Genomic DNA, 21856 nt, shown 5'->3' with positions numbered 1-21856 from the left:
ATCACTCATCAGAGCTTGACAATCAGGAAAACATAGGCTTACACAATGAAATACTCGACCTGCATAAAAGTATCATTGTTATCCCTGGGGGCTAATGAAGTTATACAAGTGAAACCTGAATGAGTTTCCATAGAAATCTAATAATGCTTACTTGATTTTGGTCATCTTTTGATTATGGCAAAAATGGCTGAAGAATCTAGCATAGTATAAGTGCAAAACTGCATGTTCCTTTCCCCCAATGTACAAATCCACAGGCATCCAGTAGTCAGCCAAATCTTTATTAAAAGGCCTAAAATACAAAACAGAAAAGGTACTATAAATATAATGTACAATGAATAACTCATTAGCCTTTAATTGGAAACAGCTGTTTAATCTGAGCTGCATGAATATTTTAAAATAATTTTTTGTTTTTCTATTTGCTCCTTTTAATGCAATTTTTTAAGAGCCTTTAAATGTGAAATTACAAAATCTATTCAAGACTGTTAAAAAGCTATAGCAAAATAGATCATTTTAATGTGATTTTCATATATTTTAGGTGCATTACTTGGATTTCATATGCATCACTTACATATGTACAAACATACTATGTAATTATTTGCCTGCTTATTGGCACTTTCCTAAATATGGTGTCATTACTTAATCTCTTTTGTGTGAAACTGATAACTTGTGAAATGTATATATATAGCTGTATCTCTCAAAAAACATATGACAACTCCAATTTTAAACTACTCTGCTGACTTCACTGAAGAAAAATTTAAGGTTTATGTTGCAACCATTAGAGGGCAATATGATATTTTATTATAGCATTTCAAAACTTTTTCTGAACATTCATTTGGAGCATCATAACCTGAAACCTCAAAAATACTGTACCAGTTTATTAAAAAATGATTCACATCTTCAGGGTGTATTTACTGACCTCCTGCAAATAACTGTCTCCTCAAGGCAAGAGTTCAGAAATTTACTTTCTGAATCATTTTGGTTAAGAAAACTGATGATTTTTTAAAATGTATTTATTAAGTATGCTTCCTTATACAGCAATGACCACAATACCAAACACTGGGTCAGAATTTTATGCATCTTTAAATGAACTAATCAAAACCTGCAAAATGACTGTTGTTGTATACAGGGTTTCAAAATAGACATGAAATTTCCGTAAGTCCAGAGGGCTCAGATTTGGTATTCAAATTTGACTGTATGGAACAAAAGGTTTGTTTATATGCATGACGGTAATTTTAAACCGATGTAGTTAAGCCAGTGCCAAATCAGCACGGATACTTTCACTTTAGTATAAATGCAGATAATGTTTGGTTTAACTTAAGTCCACAGGAACCCATTTAAATTAAATTGAAATCAAAGTACCCATACAGGGTTTTTCACTGGTTTAACGTACTAAAAAACATATATGTGGAAAAGACCTTAAAGTTTAAGTTGCAAACCTTGATCCATGCCCATGTTCTGGAATTTGTTAAATTATTTAAATATATCTAAATTTATTTAAAAGATATTACCTAATGCACTGGTTCCCAAACTTTTTAAGCCTCAAGGCACCCCTCCTTAACATCTTTGAATTTAGCATCATCCTGGTTAAGAATCACTGAACTAGAATCTAGCTGATGCCATGTGAGGGCATTGGAGACAAGACCTTATCCTGCCATGCCCCACTCTTTCCATTGCCTGCCCCCTCTTTGTCCCTGGTTCCTACCTGCAAGCATAGCTCTGCTGCCAAGGCTGTTCCTCCTTTCCCACACTAGTGACAAGAGCCATTTGACTTCAGACCCTCCTCCCAGCCCTGGTAGTATGGGGGAAGCAGGGGCGGAGGAGTGGTGGTGATGGTGGAAAGAAGAAATGTGCTAGGCTAAAAACCATGGCTCTGCAGCCCCACGTTTTCCCCCAGGAGAACACACTGCTCAGAAATGAGGGCAGCAGCCATGGGAATCCCCAGAAGAGCAGCTGCAGGTGTCCTTGCCCTTGGGATGCTGGAGCAGGCATGGGGTGTTGCATGAGTGTGGGAGGAGAGTGCTTACATCCTCACACATGGGCCAGGTACCACAGCACCTTTGAAAGGATCTCATGGAACCCTAGGGTGCTGTGGCACATCAGCTGAAAATCACTGCTCTAATGAAATATAAGCAATGTATGCAGGCAGTACTCTAGCCCGAGTTGTTTTTTTCTTCAAGGTAGGGTTTGCATCCAACATCTAATACATGGAACGTTTCTTATACACCTGTATTTTCATAACCACAACTCTTGGCTCCTCCTCGCCCTGTGCCAAGAGAATCAACCTTAGTATCCTATGTTGCAAAAGATAACAAAAGAAACTAAGCAGGCTACCAAACCATTTAAAAGGTTTAATGACAGAGTTTGTTTTAAAAAGAAGAACCAGCAATTTTTTTAAACAGATAACATTTCTTAACAAATATGCATGTTTGACATGGTGGTCATAAATTCTAAATCAGAAAATGACAAGTAAAGATTAGATGGATCCCACCATATACGTATAGTATTTCCTTACATAATTCCGCTATACAGGAAAGTTGAAGTTAGGTGTGTGATGGACTGAGTTCCTAAACAAGAATACAATGTATCCAATTTACTGTTGTCTTTCTGCCTACCCAATGGCTCTTAAAAGTATTCAAGAAACAGTAATTACTTGCTGGCTGTCCAGCAACTTCATGAAGCAATCTAATCTGGCAAGCCTATATAAAACATGTTTCTGGACAGCTGAGTCAGCCACTGTGCAGAACACTTTAATGCCAGCTATGACAGAACACCTCAAGGGCACAATCAGCTTATTAGTAAGTTAGAATATGGAGTGAATAAACAGCTAAATAACTGCCCATCTTGCCATACTCACCAATACACAGCATATCTAGAGTCTACCCTTTTAATGATGTATGTAACTGAAATAAACAGCATAGTACTAAGATGATACTTCATATTAGTACTTGACCTCAATTAGCAGTCTTGGCTACTGTAGTTCGTAGTTTCAAAGTTTCATAGTTGTTAGGGGCTGGAAGGGACCTTACAAATCACTGGGTCCAACCCCCCCCAGGACTTGGGCAGGAAAGACTGCTGGGATCAGATGACCCCAGCAAGATGGGTGTCTAGATGCTTGTTGAAGATCGCCAGGGTGGGGGACCGTACCACCTCTGTGGGGAAGCCTGTTCCAAACCCTCCGCACTCGACTTGTGAAGAAGTGTTTCCTTATGTCTAGCCTGAAGCAATCTTCAGTCAGTTTGTGCCATTCATTGTTTCTTGTCCTCCCTTGGGGGGCTTTGGTGAATGGATGCTCTCCCAGACCCTGATGGGTCACTGAGGGAAAATGTCCCATTGACCACTTCTTCTCAACTAATTGCATCAGTATCTATCACAGAAGCTGTATTTTCAGATAAAAAAATGAAAACTGAAGTCATTTTTCAAATTAAGGAACTTCCACTTACTGTTCCCAGACTTAGCAAATGGAAAAGCAGGTGCCTTTTCAAATTCACAAAAAAGACTTCAGTTTATTACTGTGAAAGCAGTGATCAGCATCACTTAGCAAAATTTTAAAAAGGTAAAAGCTGTGGTAAGCAGTCATCCTTAATGGCTCCTTCAGGTAATAAAGCTCCTTAGTTTACCAGCTAAGAATCTCTTGGACTCCCTGTCCCACAGTGATCTTTCAGGCAGACTGTGCACATTGTCTCTCAGCTTCCAAGCTAGTAAAACAACCATTTTCAAACTCTGTTTTCACCCATTCCCAAAGGATACCACAACTGGATGCCATAGTCTTAGGACCAGTTCTTCCTAAGTTACTTTGTGCTGTATCCAAGGCCAGGCAGCATTCAGAAAAACAGGGCTCCCTGTTATTTCCCTTTCTTCCACTTTATAAAGCAGATTGGCCTACATGACCACATACCTGTTTGCAAGATGCCTAGATGCCTTACCTATCAGAGTTATGAGGGTCAGTGTATCTCAAGTAATACCAAGCAGAATCAACAAATGTATCCATGGTGTCTGTTTCACGTTTTGCAGGTCCTTTGCACCTGGTCAAGAGAGATGAAGAGAGAATTTTGACACAAGAATAAATGGATATAAACTGGTTATGAAAAAATTTAGGCTAGAGACTGAAATGTTTTTAAAACTCAGAGCAGTGTGGTTCTGTAACAACTTTCCAACAGGGGTAGTAGAGAAAAATACCCAGACAAACCCAAAATCTATCCGGTTTTAAAATCGAACTAGATAAATTAATGAACAGGAATTATATGACATGGTCACCTAACAACAACAAGGGTTTAGGAAGTCCCTTCCAGTTCTATATCCTATGGTGCTAAAAATTCTTAGTACTCCTAGAAAGGAAAAAAGAGAATGTTTTTTCTTACATTTTAAAGAAATGAAAAAAATATTACGCATGCTCAAAAGTAAAGAAAGCTGTGTTACCACAAAATATATGGGTACTAAATCATTATATGACACTTCCCAGTAGGGAAGGTTACATTCGATTGTTTCTGCCTTGATAGGAAGGACTGTTGTTTCTGATTAGTTGAGATTCCTCCTAAAATCCCCAGGAAAAACAAATCTAGTTTAATTTCAGCTTTTATTAAGATGGGTCAAGTTTCTCCCAGTCATTGTAATACTATTTAAATTTGGTAATAATGCTGTACAGAGAATCAATATTTGCCAGACATTACACGGACAGCATATACAAACAGTTTCAAAATCAGAAATTAATATCAAAGAGTTTTTCATTCGTTTCCCCCTTTCAATAAAAACAATTTGCTTATGGGAACAAATAACCACACTTAACTAGGTCTATTGCAAAAATTCAGCTTTTAAAATTATAGCTGCTAAAGCAATGACAAATGACAAATTTATAGCACAAATGAAATTTTACAACCTACGGTCAACATGTGCACACTATATATAACACAAAGAATGTCAGCTGGCTGTTTAATACTTAAATGATTGTATCTTTAATTCATTAGCGTTCCTGGAAGCTTTAGACAGCACAGCATGTGGCTGCCTGTCTGACTGGCAAAGCAAGCTATACACAACAAATTAAACATTTTCAGCAGAAGTCTTGGTTTCTTCTAACTTGTGGGTGTGATTCTTCGTGTCATTTTAGTGTGTAAGGGTCCCTGTACACGTGGGAAGGCTGCTCTGATGAGCTACAATTATAGGGTGTTAGAAGTCTGCTTGAGTGTGCTAATTAGCACGCTCCAACCTGTTTCCACATCTTGTGTGTCTGTGTCCCTGCATTTCAAAATGGTAGCAGGGGCACTTTAACTAAAGCTTGTTTGACAAACTTTAGTTAAAGTGCCTCCACTGCTATTTTGAAGCATGGGGATACTGCTACACAAGACGCTGTGGCTGCTTTCATTAGAGCAGCTATCAGAGCCACTCTAACTAAAGCATTCCCCTCCCACCCATCCCTGGAGCACATGTAAAAATTCCCTAAAGTTTCATCGTATTCAGGTTCTGGGATACCCAAAACATCACCTCTCTTTCTGTGAAATAGTTCATTTCAAAAGAGGCATCTGAGATAAAAGTCCAAGTTGTAATTATGGAGGACTGATGTTTGAATGGTCTTGGTAGAAAGCCTTTACTTTCCTTCCTTACTGAATTATTTGTGTTGACCTTAAATGCATGGTGCAAAGGGCTGGACTGGCAAAGGGCATCAGGTCAGCAGCCCAGAATTTTCCTGGGTAGCTGTTAACTCATGATGCAGAAACTAGAATCCCATTAAAAATCTCCAGCATTTATGACTGTGTTCATACACTTCAGAAGGTGAGCCAAGCATAGGTATAGTCATGTCTGTCTGAGTCTACAAACACCTTAAAAGGGGCAGTTTGTCCCTCTCATCTTGAATGGTGCCTAATGAAAATTATTATCCATATTCTTAACTTAGCCAAGCAAAGATGACAGAAGAGAAGCAATCTTATGAATGCTTGCATAATTTGTTTTAAGTAGGGAATGCTGACTTGTGAGCAGTCTTTAGAGGAATACCAACACTTTCTTCCTCCAATCTGGTCTCCACGCAAAACCAACTGCCATTAACAAATTTCTACTTCTGTGTGAATAACAGTACTGACAGGAACAGGTTTCTTGTTGCCCTTTTACTTCAAGAGGAGGTTAGATGAGTATCTAGCTGGGGTCATCTAGACCCAGCACTCTTTCCTGCTTATGCAGGGGGTCGGACTCGATCTACTGAGGTCCCTTCCGACCCTAACATCTATGAATCTATGAATTTAACGTGTCAAATATATTTAATATCATATATATGCCCAGAGATTTGGGTAATGCACTCTTTACAAAATAAAGGTACTCAAACAGAACCATCTCTCCAAGAGGATACAGGGATACTTTACAGCTACTAAATCATAATTATACCTTTCTCAACTCTTAATGAGCAAGGCTCACTAGCACACTGACAGCCTGGTACTTCTTCACATTTGTGTAGTGTGCATGTCACTGTACTCTGGCTATGCAACCAGCCAAACAGAATATAGATATTTATACAACCAGTGAAAAACATATTATGCATATTTTTCTACTGATGTCTGGTGACAGCATCAGAAAACTACTTCTGTACGCCCACAACACATGACCACACCAAGCTTCTTATCTCTCTGCAGCCTTTTACTCCTCTTCCCCAATCCCTATTAAAAACAATTAATCTGAAAAGGAAGGAAGGGTAAAAGTAAGGATATGAGAATCTCCCTCAAGTGGCAAAGAAAATCAGAGCATTCATATTAAGAAGACTGTGCATAGGTAGAGCGAGACAGGTTGAGGGGGTCAGACAGGCAGGCACATTGACAGGAATACTGAAACAGCAACCACATGAAGCAGTCAAATTAACAGTAGCTCAACATTGGTAAGACATTTTACCTTCAGTAATAGGCACATCTTAGGCTAATGAACTGACCCAGTATACTGTTGTTGTTAAGTAAGCAAGAACCATTAATTAGTTGTTACATATATTTGTTACTGAGATCCTGAAGAAACAATAACTAATTGGTGAAGATCAAAATCATTAGCATTTCTTCTTCACGATAAAGTCCTATTTCCAAATTTAAATCGATAAGAAGTCTGGAGTGCAAACAAGAGCACCTTTTAGTAAAGATTAATAAATTTAGACTTGGGGACATTCTTGAAAGCTCTATTACATATTAGAATTAATTTAGAGAGATGGTTGTGCAGCAGCCATACTCCAAAACACGCTACTGCATGTCATGTAAATATGCATGCCCAAGACAGCACATTTTTTAAAAGAAAATGTTTGTGGGTGCATTATTAACACAGGTCAACCTGTGAGAACCACATTAATATTCTAAACTTTAAATGATCAGGGAAAGCCAGAAATTCACAGCTCCTGTCTTATGAAAAGTGGGAACCTTACAGATACTTATGTATCTCGTTATTCTATGTGCTATCTTGATAATAACAATCCCGGCTCTGTTGCCAGCAGTATTCTATAGTATCTGACAAGGAAATTGTCTCTAACAGATACTTGAAGATATGCCAAGACTGAGCACAAACGCTAATATATCCAACACCTAATAAGCCCAACAGACAGAACAAGAGATTTTCCAAACTAATCTGTATCCTTCTAAATCTGAACAAGATGCTTCCCTTCTTAAAGGGCTGGGCCACAAACTGTATGATCACAATCTGAATTAAGGATACATAACCTTTTAATTCCTCCCATTTGAATCAATTGCAGCTACAGTATATATAAAGTGCCAAATATGTGAATCTTGGTAAAATATGAGGTTATATGTTGCAGGAGAACTGCCATTTTACCTTTGCTTTTGGATAATTAGTCCAAAAAAACCCCAAAACAAACAAACAAACAAACAAACAAACAAAAACAAAAAACCCCAAAAAACCCAACAAGATGTTTGTGTTATTTCCAAGAGCAAATAAAACAATAAAATATTCCCTACAAATTCTGCTGTTGGAAGCCAAAGACAAATTTTGCCATATGAAGCAAGTACTGTAAAGAAATGAAATAGAGAGAAAAACAATGCTCTCTTTCCCCACTTGCTTTTCCCCACTTATAAAAGCAATAAATTCTCTCTCAAGGAGGTATTTATCAAGCAACAGAATTAGTATTATTCTGTTGAGGTGCATTATGGTCCCTCACCTATGTTGCAGTCAGGGACTGCGACACTGTGGTTCAAAGAGTTACAGGAAGTAACACTTTCTTACCTTGGGCATGAACAGTTCATCCACTCTGGAACAGTTTGTAGAGGGGAAGTTCCCTTCCCCATAAAGGTGGTTATATTGGGTAACACCACAGGTAAATCCTCATATGGCACAGGGACAGAACCACAGGTCTGACAGTGAACTATGGGAATAGGTGTTCCCCAGTACCGTTGTCGAGATATTAACCAGTCTCTTAATTTGTCACTTGTTAGGTCTCCACCTACTTCTTTACTTCTGGCCTGTTGGGTTAGGGCTTTCAATGCTTCCTGCCTAGTCATGCCTGTGAACTGACAAACAAATAAAAAGGCAGATGAACATTATGCTCTTCCCAAAACATCACTGTTCATGTACTTAGCAGAGATATTAGAAACTCAACCTATGCAGAGATGCTTCATGTAATATCTATTTTATATGCCTATTTTATATACCTTATGCCTATTTTATATACCCTTGGTCCTCACATGTGCATGACCAAATTTCTGTTCAAGAATACATGAACAAGTTGCCCCTGACAGGCTGAGCAGGACACTGCTGAAGAGACCCCATTATCCACTTCTGGTCCATAATGGCCAGATATCTGCAATTACTATGGGTTATCCTTTGTTTAGGGGACCTGCTTCAAGGCATCTGGAATATAAACATTCCAAGGTAGAGACTGGAAGAAGATGGGTGGTAAATCAATTTCCCTCTTCCTGTGCATTCTAGTTACTCTCTGCACCCCCCACCCCAGCTACATTTTAAACATTTGGGCCTACGCCTCTCAAATTATGGCAGACACTAAACCCATTTCCTTTTGAACAGCACCTTTCTTCAGACCTTAATACTTGCAGTTGTCAAAAGGACTTCAATGTTATTTTAGAGTTATATCTGTTACACAGCTGTAAAACTACTAAACTGGCCTATAATCAACAATTTCCAAGAAATATGAGCAAAAGGAATAATAAGCTAATATTTAGTCTAAAAGAAATGTATAAATAAAGAAGAGGAATAAGCATTCGGCAATTTTGTACATGGAACTCATTCTTCCATCTACATCGTAAAATTCATACTAGTACAGTATTTTCTTCTATTAGATCCCCTCTACACTTTATACGTAAGGCACAGTTAACCAGGTAATCACTCTTAAGTTGTGACCCAGCTACATGTTCAACCAATTTATGGTGTGATAAAAGAAGCAATAAGCTACAAAGTTATTCCACAAAAAAATCTGTAATAACCTTGTAACTTGTTCTAATAGCGCCATTACTTGAACACGTGGCCAAGTGCTCCCATATGGCTGGAAGCCCCATCAACTGAAGGTCTCCCAGCTACAGGGGTGCACCACTCAATGCCAGCCTTGCTGTTGACAAGGCTTGCGTAGCAGCAGCATTCCTTGCACTGCCCCTGCTATGAGCCTTGTCAACTGCAGGGCTCACAGTGGGGAGAACACTGCTACCACCGTGAGCCTCACTGGCTTGTGGGGCTTGCAGTGGGGGCAGTGTTGGCAGCTGCAAGGCTCACAGTGGCAATAGCAGAGAGAAGGCTGCTGCTGCTATGAGACTTATGAGGTGTGGGGCTTGCAGCAATGGCAAGAACTCACGAGGCTCTCAGTGGCGGTGGCATTCACATGTCGGCTGTAGGGCTTGCAGCCACAGGAGTTGATGCGTGGGCAGCCTGAGATCATGGTCTTGGGCTCCTCTTGCACTGGCACCAAGGCACAATGTACCTCAATGCACAATTCCCAATTGTACCTCCTGCTATGCATGTGGCATGGCAGGAGGTGCGATTGTGTAGATCATGCATTAGATCCCATTGTGCCTTTACCTGCATGTGTAGAGGGGTCCTTCAATATATGACTTAGGCTATGCCTATAGTAGAAGTGCTTTACCAGCAGACATACCAATGTACACTGTTGACAAAGTTCTCTAGTGTGGATGTAGCTATTCTACAAAGCTGTCATTTGCTCCAGTAAAGTTAACCCATTCCCACAAGTAAAGCAACCCATACTGGTAAAAGTACAGGTTTGCTAATATAAATTGTGCCCACACCACAGATGTTTACCAGTACAGCTATTTTAGTAAAAAATGACAGACATCTCTTTACATCTTTGCATGACATGACTATGCCAGCAGAAGTCTAGTGTACACATGGCTTAAGTCTCTTGAAACTTGCTAAATATTCAACTTCTTTCCAAGCAGTGATTTTAGCTTGCATTATTACTGTGCTCTCATGTACCAACCTCTCCAGAGTTGATCATTTTCTCCAAACCATCTGGAAGCACTTCAAGGACTTCAGTGAAAGAAAGACCCAAGTTCTGAGCTACTGCAGCATCTTCTGGATTAGTGCTAGGAATTCCTAACAAAAGGGGGGAAATAATCAATTCTGGAACTGATTAATGTGACAGCTCCTCATCAGTTTAGGGTGAAAATATGTTCAGTTCATGACACCCATTTGCATCTTAAAAAAAACCTTTAAAAAAAACCTTTAAATCAAACTTAAGTCATACAAAAACATTTTCTTTACTTTTCCCCCCGCTCTTTTTTGTGGGGAGGGAAGGAGGTGTTTGGGAGAAGGGGAGGGAGTGAGGAGGCAAGAGATGGTGAAATTCAGTTACTCTATTTAAGTGCACACCCTTGGATCTAAAAAAACAGCTCTCCACTAATAGCAGCCCAGAAACTATTAGAAACCTTGAAAATAAGGACAGCTACTCAGTTTCAGAGCTGCTGATACCACAGCATTAACAGAAATCTTTATTTAAAGAAACAGACTAGCTCCCTTTATTTTCAAGGTTTCTAATAACAGCCCTTTAAAAGTTGCTTTTCCCTGTTCCTGGCACAGTTAAATAGAGTACAATTATTTACAAGTAAACAATTAGAGTTACAGTGAAGTTACCAGAGCATAATTAAGTTATGAAGTAGGCCCTGGTGGCTGAAGATGCTATAGGTTTAACAAATATGCAGATAACCGATGTGTATTACAATGCAAGCAATAGACAAGAAATTGGGTCTGGGATTGTGTTATGCAGTTAAGGGAATTATTCACTTCTCAGGTGGGGAACACTCTATAGTGTTTGCAACCCAAGTAGCAAATGCTGCATTAGGCACAGGACAACTAAAAGTAAAATGGTTTAGAAACTAATTTAAGACAAAGCCAAAACTGACTGACCTATGAAAATACATTAAGTAGAGAAAAATGCAAAAAGCGAACAAATGATATGAATGAGGAAGATCACAGTTGTTTTTTAAATAATATTTTTATAAGCTAAGGTGTTTGAAAATAAGTATAAGGACTTCTTTTTTTTAATACATCTTTAAAATTTGATAGCCTAAAATGCTTTTTTTTGAAACCTTCTCCTTGACCATTAAAAAATAATCTCTAGATTCCACTTCAGAATAACATCACGCTTCTACTAAGAACATTGTTACAGGGAGTATTTCGTACCATTGCTGGAATAAGTCATTCAGTCAGAATATATAAGGCTTATTATTTGGGACAGTCATACATTTTAAATACACACTTTTCTTTTAACCCACAGGGATGTCTTTTTTGCTGCAACTTACCGATATCATGAAGCGATGCATTCTTTTTAAATAACCCTAATTCACATTGATACAAGCTGACAGTTCCCCTCTAGTTTTCCTACATGCAGTTCAATAGCTGCCATATGCCACTCAGGAGGACTGTTTCCGTAATGAGTTACAAAACCCTTATTTTCCTTAAATATATTCAAAATCAAATATTAATTACTGTATTTACTCAAATATGAGAAGTTTCCTTCTGCATTTAACATGGGGGGCGGGGAAACCCTCATCTGGGATTTGAGTACAAAGTGGGGGGTAACAATTGTGATCATGAATGATACTGATAGTTTGGTTTGGTTTTTTGGTATGTTCCAATCTTTTATACACACTCACTTTCCAGAAAACTGCACATTTGGACAGAGAAATTGAAAGGTCCTACACTGTAGCTTGATGACCATGCTATACTCTACATTTGCCACTCAGCCTCTTCCTGCACCACACAGAGCAGTACATATGGGATCACCTTCCCCAGGACATTAAAGTAGCAAGACGGTTTGAAGAAAGAAGCAGAAGAGTGACTGAGTGGAAATATTAATGCAGGGGAGGTCTGCCTTGGGGGTGGCGTATTCAGGCTTACAGTTTGGAGAAAACTGACCTTCATAGATTTCATAGACATTAGGGCTGGAAGGGACCTCGGAAGATCATCGAGTCCAGCCCCCCGCCCAAAGGGCAGGAAGTCAGCTGGGGTCATAGGATCCCAGCAAGATAAGCATCCAGTTTCATCTTGAAGGTGTTCAATGAAGGCGCTTGAACAACCTCCGGTGGCAGGCTGTTCCAGACCTTGGGGGCTTGGACAGTAAAGAAATTCTTCCTTATGTCCAGCCTGAAACGATCTTGTAGTAGTTTGTGACCATTCGACCTCGTCATCCCTTGGGGCGCTTTGGTGAACAAACGTTCCCCCAGATACTGGTGGTCACCCCTGATAAACTTGTAGGTGGCCATCAAGGTGCGCTTTTCCAGGCTAAAGAGCCCCAGGGCTCTCAGCCTGTCATCATAGGGTCTGCTTCCCTGACCTTTGATCATGCGCGTGGCTCTTCTCTGCACTCTCTCAAGCTTCTCCACATCCTTTTTGAATTGTGGAGCCCAAAACTGGACGCAGTACTCCAGCTGCGGCCTCACTAAGGCCAAGTACAGGGGGAGAATGACGTCCCGGGATTTGCTTGAGAAGCATCTATGGATGCAAGCCAGCATTTTGGTCGCTTTACTAGCCGCAGCATCGCATTGCAGGCTCATGTTCATCTTGTGGTCAATGATGACCCCCAAGTCTCTTTCTTCCATAGTGCCAGCCAACATAGCACTGCCGAGCCTATAAGGATGCTGCGGGTTTTTTTTCCCAAGGTGGAGAACCTTGCATTTATCAGCGTTGAACACCATCAGATTCTCATCCGCCCACTTACTGAGCCTGTCCAGGTCAGCCTGGATCACCCGCCTGTCTTCTGGTGTGGATGCTTTGCCCCAAAGTTTGGTGTCATCGGCAAACTTGGCCAGTCAGCTTCTGACTCCAGTGTCCACATCATTAATGAAGATGTTGAACAGTATGGGTCCAAGGACAGAGCCCTGGGGGACCCCACTGGTCACAGGACACCACGATGAGTGACTTCCATCAATTACTACCCTCTGGGTCCGACCCCGGAGCCAATTTTCCAGCCAGTGGATCGTGGGGGACCCAAGGCGACAATTGGCCAGTTTCTCCAAGAGACGATCATGGGACACCAGATCGAAGGCTTTTTTGAAGTCAAGATATATGACATCAATCTCATCTCCCTTGTCCAGGTGATAGGTCATCTGGTCGTAGAAGGAAATGAGATTGGTCAAGCAAGACCCACCCGCAACAAACCCGTGCTGGCTATCCCTTAAGATGTTGGCGTCAGCCAGTCCATTAAGGATGGCCTCCTTAAAAAACTTTTCTAAGATCTTCCCCGGGATAGAAGTCAGGCTGATGGGCCTATAGTTAGCCGGATCCACTTTCCTCCCTTTCTTGAAGATAGGCACCACATTGGCCTTCTTCCAGTCTTCGGGCACTACACCAGAGCGCCAAGAGTTTTCAAAGATCCGCGCTAGAGGCTGGGCTATGATGCTCGCCAGCTCCTTGAGTACCCTGGGGTGAAGATTGTCAGGGCTGGCTGACTTGAAGGTATCCAGCTTCTCAAGATGTTCCTTCACGAAGTCAGCATTAATGGAGGGCAGGGGATCACCCTCACCCGGACTTCCCGGCCCAGTAGTGGGCATGGGCGTCCCATGGGGCTGATGAAAGACCGACGCAAAGTACCTATTTAATAGGTTGGCTTTTTCCTGGGCGTCAGTTGTCAGTTGCCCCATCTGGTTCAGCAGGGGTCCAGTGTTGCCCCTGCTTTTCCTCCAGCTCCCCACATATCTGAAAAAGGACTTTTTATTGTCCTTGATGCTCAAAGCTAGCTGGAGTTCAGTTGCAGCCTTGGCTTTCCTGGTCTGCTCCCTACAGGACCGGACCAGTGCAGAATAATCCTCCTTGGAGGTGACTCCCATCCTCCATCCTTTGTAGGCCTTTCTTTTTAGCCTCAGGAGGTCTGCTAGGTCCCTGGAGAGCCAGGGGGGCTGCTGTGCCCTCTTGCTGCCTTTCCACCGAGATGGAATAGACTTAGTTTGTGCATTGAGGATCACTCCCTTGAGGAGCAACCACTCTTCTTGAACTCCCCTCTCCCTGTGGTCACAGTCCCTTAGGGCCTCACTGACAAGCCTCCTGAGCTTGTCAAAGTCGGCTTTCCTGAACTCAAGGACTTGCGTGTTGCTGACTGACTTGCCAGCTTTTCGGTGGATGGCGAAGGTGATCAGCTCGTGGTCGCTGTCACCCAGCTTCCCATCGATCACTAGGTCGCCAACTAGGTCATCCCCAGTAGCCAGCACCAGGTCGAGCAGCGCTTTGCCTCTCGTTGGCCCATAGACTTCTTGAGTCAGGTAGAGGTCATCCACGCACGAGAGGAAGCTCTGCGACCGCTCAGATTTTGCTGAGTGATCCTCCCACGAGATGTCTGGGTAATTGAAGTCACCCATGACAACCATGGTCCTGGAGCAAGCTGCCTCAGCCAGTTCCTGGGCAAACTCCTGGTCTAGCTCAGGACTTTGGGTGGGAGGTCTGTAATAGACTCCCACCATTGTGTCCCCTGTGCCGTGTTCCCCACGGATTTTAACCCAGAGGGTCTCCAGCCGTCCAACCCTGGTCGCCAATATCGACTTGCAGGGACGCGTAGCTTTCCTTAACATAGAGAGCTGCACCTCCGCCCCTTTTCTCTACACGATCCCTCCTGTACAGGGTATAGCCATCTATCCCTGTGGTCCAGTCATGGGTGGAGTCCCACCAGGTCTCCATTATCCCTATGACATCGTAATTGTTTGCACTGAGCAGGAGGATGAGCTCCTCCTGCTTATTCCCCAAGCTCCTGGCATTAGTGTACAGGCAGGCAAGTGCCCCCTGGGGAGCTCCTTCCTTGCCCACAGATTTTACCAGGGCTGGGGCTGGGGTGGGCTCCCTTGAGTGCCGTGATCTGCTGGCTTTGCAAGGATTGCTCAGCGGGCCAGCAGTGGCAGTAGTCTCCCCGTCCCCCAACGGGCTTAGTTTAAAGCCCGGTGGAGCAGGTCAGCCAGTCTGGCTGAGAAGAGCCTCCTCCCTAGGGGAGAGAGGTGGAGACCATCTCTTCCCAGCAGCTTGCTGCCTCTCTCACCAAAGAGCGGGCTGTGGTCATGAAAGCCAAAGCCTTCCTGACGACACCAGCGCCGCAGTCTTTGGTTGACCACATAGATCCTCCTCTCCCTTCTCAGCCCATAGCCTGAGACTGGGAGGATCGACGAGAACACCACCTGTGCCCCCAGACCTTTAAGCCCCGCTCCCAAATCCCTGTATCGCCTCATGACCTGGCTGGGAGTGCTCTGAGCCGTGTCATTGGTGCCCACATGAATAAGGAGCATGGGATAGTGGTCTGTGGGTTTGAGGAGCTTGGGGATCCTCTCCGCAATGTCCTGGATGCGGGCCCCTGGGAAGCAGCAGACTTGCCGGGCTAAGGGGTCGGGGTGGCAGATTGGCCCCTCCGTCCCCCTCAGGAGGGAGTCTCCCACAACAAACACCTTACGTTTTGTCTTGGGGAGAGCAGGGGCGGGAGCTGCAGTTGGGCCCATGTTGCCTGTGGGGGCCGGCAACTCAGCAGGCTCTGCTGGGGCAGCAAGAGGTGCGTACCTGTTGCTCAGTTCTGGTGGGGGAGGGGCCTTGGTGCGGTGGGCCTTAGGGACCTTGACCACCTTGGTCCATGCCCCTGGCTGGACACAGCAGGAGGTCCCAGAGTCCTCCTCTGGCCTGGAGGGAGACTGTGATCTACCCTCTGCCTCCCGGGGGAGAAGGGCCTGGCAGTAGGAGTCTATCTCCTGCTCGCAGTCCCTGATGGCACGCAGTCTGTGACTGTGGCCTGGAGCTCCTACAGCTGGCGCACCAGAGACCCCAAAGGGAGCAGACCCCGCAAGGGGAGTTCGCCATGCTCCCAGGCCCCAGAGCCTGAAAAAGGGACAGGCAGCCCCCGCAGCCGAGAGCCAGGGGCTCCGTCTGCGTGGAGCCCGGAACCAGGGGCTCCGTCTGGGTGGCCGTCTCTGAGGTGCCAGAGGGGGGGGCCGCAGAGCCCGAGGGGACCCTCGGGGTGCGGCGCGTGCCCATCCGTGTCATGCCTCTGGTAGGCTGGCTACGGCTGGGACTGTCTACCCTGGGGGGTGCGCAGGCAGGGTCTGGCGCCCACCTGCACGCCCTCCCGCGCGAACTCCGCGCTAACTCACGCGCTGGCAGAGAAGCGTGCCTGTTTGTGCAGCCTGTTCACGTGGCTCCCTGGGGGGCTGGGCGAAGTAGGGGCCTGGGCGGGCGGGGCTTGACCCGGCCCGGCTCCACTCAGCTGCCGCCTCCCACACACACACACTAAGGGGTTAGCCCCTTCTCTCCACAGGCCCCGCTTACCCCGGCTGTGCTGGGGGTCAGCGGGGGGCTCCGCGGCTGCTGGAGGGTTTCTGGGGGGCTTCAGGGGAGCGGGGGCGCAGAGAGCTTTCACCTGCGCCTAACCTTGATTAAATGTGCAAAATTATTGTACATTCTGAATTCTTTTACTGATGTTAAAGCATATCTAACTAGATATACTCAAATTTGCACACAAATTTGTACATTTATAGCAGTAACATTTAAACGATACATTATTTTTCCTGCTAAAAGCATAAAATAGAAGAGAAAAAAAGTTACTGCTGCTTGGGTTTTTTTTTAATATTTTTTCTCTAACCATTGGTAAGGTTCTTTCTTGGTTTATGATCATAAGAAATGTCCAACTATGTATACATGCCTTATAAAATCCTTGATCAGAGAAATGTGAGAATCGTCATATGAAAGTCTACATTAAGGTCAGCATTTAAATTTTATTAATTTTATTAATGGACTTTTTCTTTCATTAACATCTATTACCCAGTCTCTTCCTTCTCTTTCCAGTAACAGATTCTGCCTCGTTACCTTTTCTTTCCCTTTCCCTTAATTAGGAAACATAACCACTAAAGAACAAGAGAAAGGCATTGTGTTCAGTGGTTTTCAGTGGCCATTCTACAGCTCCAATGCAGTAACAGAAAGACACATTGTGGCTCATATATATTAGTTATTACTCACCTATTTTAGTATCTAGACAGTTCTGAAAATCTGATTTTGCAGAGATTACTACAGGAATTTCCTGACTGGTAAGCAAGTTCACAGCTGTCACTGAAGTAAGACTGTCTGCAAATGAATGTAAAGATTACATAATTTAAGTATGACACTAAAGATAGGGACAGAAATTACACATACACCAGTGTAAGTGTTGGAAACGAGTGCAAATCTGTAACACCACAGAAACTTGGTGCATATAAACCGCTTTCAAAATGGCCAAAACCAGTTTACAGTAAACCTGGATGGATGTAATATCAGACTTAACTGATTTAAATTGGTTTATTGAATTTCTACCCCAGATCCCCTCCAGATTCAAGTTAACTCACAGTCCCCCAGCATCCCAGTGAATCAAAAGTGAATGTCTGTTCACCTGCATATTGGTTCAATCTACACAGTTTAGAATAACCTTCAAAGACTTAATTGATTCAGTCTTGGTCTTTTTGGCAGTCTGTTCTTAGCTTAGAAGTACTAGGAAACTCACTAATTAGTAAAAGAAGATCTCTGTGCATTACATTATCATCTCTTATGAAGCAGTACTTTGAAGAACAGTGTTACTGGGTTTAAGAGGACACAGTCAATTTAGAATCTAATCAGTTTTTAAAAAAGGAGTGATGTTAATTTTTTGTGATTTTAATAATACATATTTAATGCGTTTTCAGGGAACAGAAAGATCCTTATAAGCCAGAGAAACAAATTATACAGGCTAGCAGTAAAATGAAGGAACTAAACCAATTTAGAAATAAGTTATTCTTTTCCAATTTTTTTCTAGTGTAGCCATTTTAGGAGTTATTTTTCTCATAGAGGTAAAAATTTCAAACCAAAGCACTGGTTTCTTGAGAGTATCCCTTTAAAATAATGAATTAAAGTCAGGCTAATGCTTTGCAGAAGCAGTAGGTATTGCAGCATGGAAGTATTTGAGAGAGGCAAATTTGGGAGCTCTTACTTACACCTGGTTGCCCCTAAGGTGGTTAAACTCAGTTATCCTCCAGAGGTGAAGGAAGATGGTACAAAAGTACCTCCTATCAGCTGGTCTTCCTTCCAGGCAAGAGCATAAGTAATGCATTAATGACCTTACAGAAAGCAAGAATTTGGAACCTGAATGAGGGATCATCACAAACTCATACAAACTGGCTTTAAATTGGGGCAAGAAGATATGTCCCTAACTGACATACTGGAAGATGTTACTGGAAGAAAAGGATGCAAAAATTAATTCTGAAGATATAAAGGAAAGTGCAGGACTTGAAAGGCTGGTGCTCATGTTACTTGCTCTCTTCTAAAAAATATAAACAGCATTAGAGAAAATAAAGACCATGAAAAAGGGTGACCAGTGTTGACATACAACTGATCAATTTAAAAAAATAACATATTTACATTTAGAATGGAGACAGCCTTGAACCAAAACCCTGGATCCAAACCTATGTGAGGAGATAGACAGAGAAAAGAGATCTGATGCTGGTGATTTGAATTCATAATCTGAACCTGAGATTTTCATTTTGAAACTAGTTCCTATCTTTTGGGACCAGTGGTCATTGAACTAGCCTGGTTAAGGCATACCATTTTCTGTAGGTACTGGCTTACAAAAGAGTGATGTAGCTAACAACACGTCTGGCCTCCTTTGATGCCTCAGATGAATGACCATATGCCTAGTTACAAAATAGATTCCAAGGGGGTCATTTAGGGCACAAATTCAAGTTAAGGCTTGAAATCATGTTTCTAAAGCCATAAGGAGATAGCGTAACTGTTCTTTCGCAAGATCCAATCATACTGAGGTTTGGACAGTTCAAAAATATGTATCTGAATTTGGAAGATTGAGCCCATGTTTATTTTTTTTAGTGCCTTTAATATTGAAATCATTTACAAACCTCTCTACACACGGTATAATGCTTTTGCATTATAGAATCATTTCTTTCCTTGAAAGCATACAAACAGAAACCTCATGAACAGGAAGCTGAGGGAGTAAGAGATTCTGCTTCAGCAGTGATGTTACACTGAAACCTGGAAACGCCTGTGAAATTATTTTTCAGCATATGATAATAATTCATTATTTATTCACTTGATTTCATGCATTTTTATAACAATGGAAAATAAATAACATTTTAATTATACACACACAAAGACACAATCTATTAAATGTTTTCTGATAAACTGATTAACAATCTAGAGGTCAAAATTTTGCCTTGGATGCCCCCACATTGGCACATATTGAGAGGCAGTTCAGACTCTAAATAAGTAGACTGTACTATTTGAGGATCAAAGATTAAACAATCCAAAGCTAACTGCTAATTTCTACTGAAACAGTAATTGCATAGAATATAAAGGTAAGAGAAACTCTAAGAATACATCTGCTAGAACATTAAGCTATTTTGCCCTGCACACAGAAACTATATAATCATACCCTCCTAATTGTCTAATTGAAAACACACAGAGAAGCAAAGTAGTGTCAGGAAATTACTTCTTGTTGAATTGGCACCAAAAATATCTGATTTTTAATATCACCATGGAATATTATGTGTGAACCTAGTCCCAAATAAAGACAACAGCAAATTCCCAATGACATCACAGGGGGAGAGGGCAGGATGTCACCCCAAGTCCTCCATGCACAGTTGTACATAAATGTAAACGGTACACAGCTGGAGCACAAAGCAATACTGAAGTTAAAGCTATCCAATTGTTCCCATTTTAAAGTTTCTTTATTTGCTGTTTTGTAACTTCCTCAAAACCGTTTTTTATCTTTTTTGGCTGAACACTTCCACAGGCAGGTGAATATTTTTGGTAATCCTAAAAAAAAAAGGATTAAAATATTTTTGCACAGAAAGAGTGTCACTATAAAAAAATATTTTATGACCTTTACTGATTAGCCTTTGCACCTCAGTGGTTTGGCACAGAAATATGAAATGTGATCAGTGTGTAAGTCTCAGATGTGCTTTTCTCTGGACTAGAGCAACTCTTCTGGCTTGGCTGAGTTTTTAAGGGCTTACAATCCAGTGTTTCTCTCACAGGCACCTTGGTTTGTAATCATACAGCAGAACCTCTCCTGTGTCCACGCTCAAGTTTCTGCTGGCTTCCAAACCCAGGTTCTCAAGACACCATATGAAAATTATCTAGGTTATAAAATGAAGGGGTAAAAAAATAAAAATTAAAAAAAAAGCAGGGAGCGCTTATGCAAACTTAACTGTTTTTTTCTGCAGGACTCCTGTCCTTCCCTGAAATAGCCACATATTGAGCAGCAAGAGAATAAGTATTTAACAGCTGTCACATTCACTGAGCCACCTATTCTGTGCACTGAATATAAGTGCGAAGAATTGTACATGATCATTTTATTAACAACTATGGACAAAATTCTCTGGTCTGCTGACTCCTTAGCACAGTAGTGCAAAGTGGATATATCTCACCCTATCTCCCTTGGTGGGTACAACATACTTGCAGACCTGAAATAGGAAGTTTCTATAACCCCTCCCCCTACATCATTCATTATTGTGGAGGAGCACTTCAAATGCATTGTGCTCTAGCTTCAGTTCAGTAACCAATGATTTTTTAGAGACTTAGAGCTGCAGTAATTTAGAGCTATGTCTAGGAGGGAGCAAAGGAGGAGAATTAAAGAAATAATTGTTCACTGATTGTATTCTCCCTCACATTACTCCACTGTATTAAAAAAGCTAAAGCAAAGGATTTGGCCCTATATCATAACTTGGATACACGAAGCAGAAGTAATGCTTTCACGTTTATTAAGCTGAAAGAAATATTATCAGGATTAAATGGAAGTAAAACATGCATATATTTTGTAGTAAGCCTGCTTTATGGTGTCCTGTTAGTCTTCTTACTTTATGGGTTACAGTAAGATGGGCCAGAGATCTACACAGCACAGGCAAGGTATGGGTGCAGGAGTCATTTAGAAAACCTGTTAAGCTCCCTTGTCTTGTAGGTCATTCTGTGCCAGTCCTTGCATAAGTCAAGACCTGCCAGGGGCTGCTCTAACTAAACACTAATGATGGAACTGCATCCTAGCTGACAATCAGAATAACAGCGTAACTTCACTATACTCTTCTTCCTCCCATCTTCCTCTACAATGCGGTGGGGTAAGAACTGAGACTGGTGCTGGAGTTGGCTGAGCTAATTTTATGCTAATGAGATAATTATGTTGCATCAAGGGAATTTTGCAACTAGCAGTTATATCCAGATTCTGGATCCTTTCCACCACTTCATTAGCTGAAAAGAACTGGAAAGGAAACAGGAATCTGCTCTGGTTTCATGAAACCAACTGCATTCTTTTAAGGTCTTATAACCATTTATAATACTAGGAATTACATAATTTCTTCAGTTATCATCATCTCATTGTCTTGGAAGACAAGGCAAGGTGAAATGATACTACACGAGGTGTAAAAATAATCAAAATGAGTTGCTTCTTCTCAACAGTTGTTCATGC

The 21856-nt window shown here is 42.0% G+C and overlaps 1 protein-coding gene across 2 annotated transcripts in view; it reads right to left on the bottom strand.

Moving 5' to 3' along the window:
• LARS2 (leucyl-tRNA synthetase 2, mitochondrial) overlaps nt 1-21856 on the bottom strand; it is a 144376-nt gene that overhangs the window by 66310 nt on the left and 56210 nt on the right. For both annotated transcript variants that reach the window (XM_059728766.1, XM_006261950.4), the window contains exons 10-14: nt 17398-17502; nt 10403-10518; nt 8188-8471; nt 3924-4022; nt 152-289 (exon numbers count right to left, since the gene is read on the bottom strand). In XM_059728766.1, coding sequence (XP_059584749.1) covers nt 152-289; nt 3924-4022; nt 8188-8471; nt 10403-10518; nt 17398-17502 — 742 coding nt within the window. The remainder of the gene's footprint in view (nt 1-151; nt 290-3923; nt 4023-8187; nt 8472-10402; nt 10519-17397; nt 17503-21856) is intronic.

This window comes from Alligator mississippiensis, chromosome 5 (assembly GCF_030867095.1).
Source record: "Alligator mississippiensis isolate rAllMis1 chromosome 5, rAllMis1, whole genome shotgun sequence".
Lineage (NCBI taxonomy): Eukaryota > Metazoa > Chordata > Crocodylia > Alligatoridae > Alligator > Alligator mississippiensis.
Note: the sequence above shows the minus strand (reverse complement) of the source record. Positions and strands in the feature narration are given on the sequence as shown.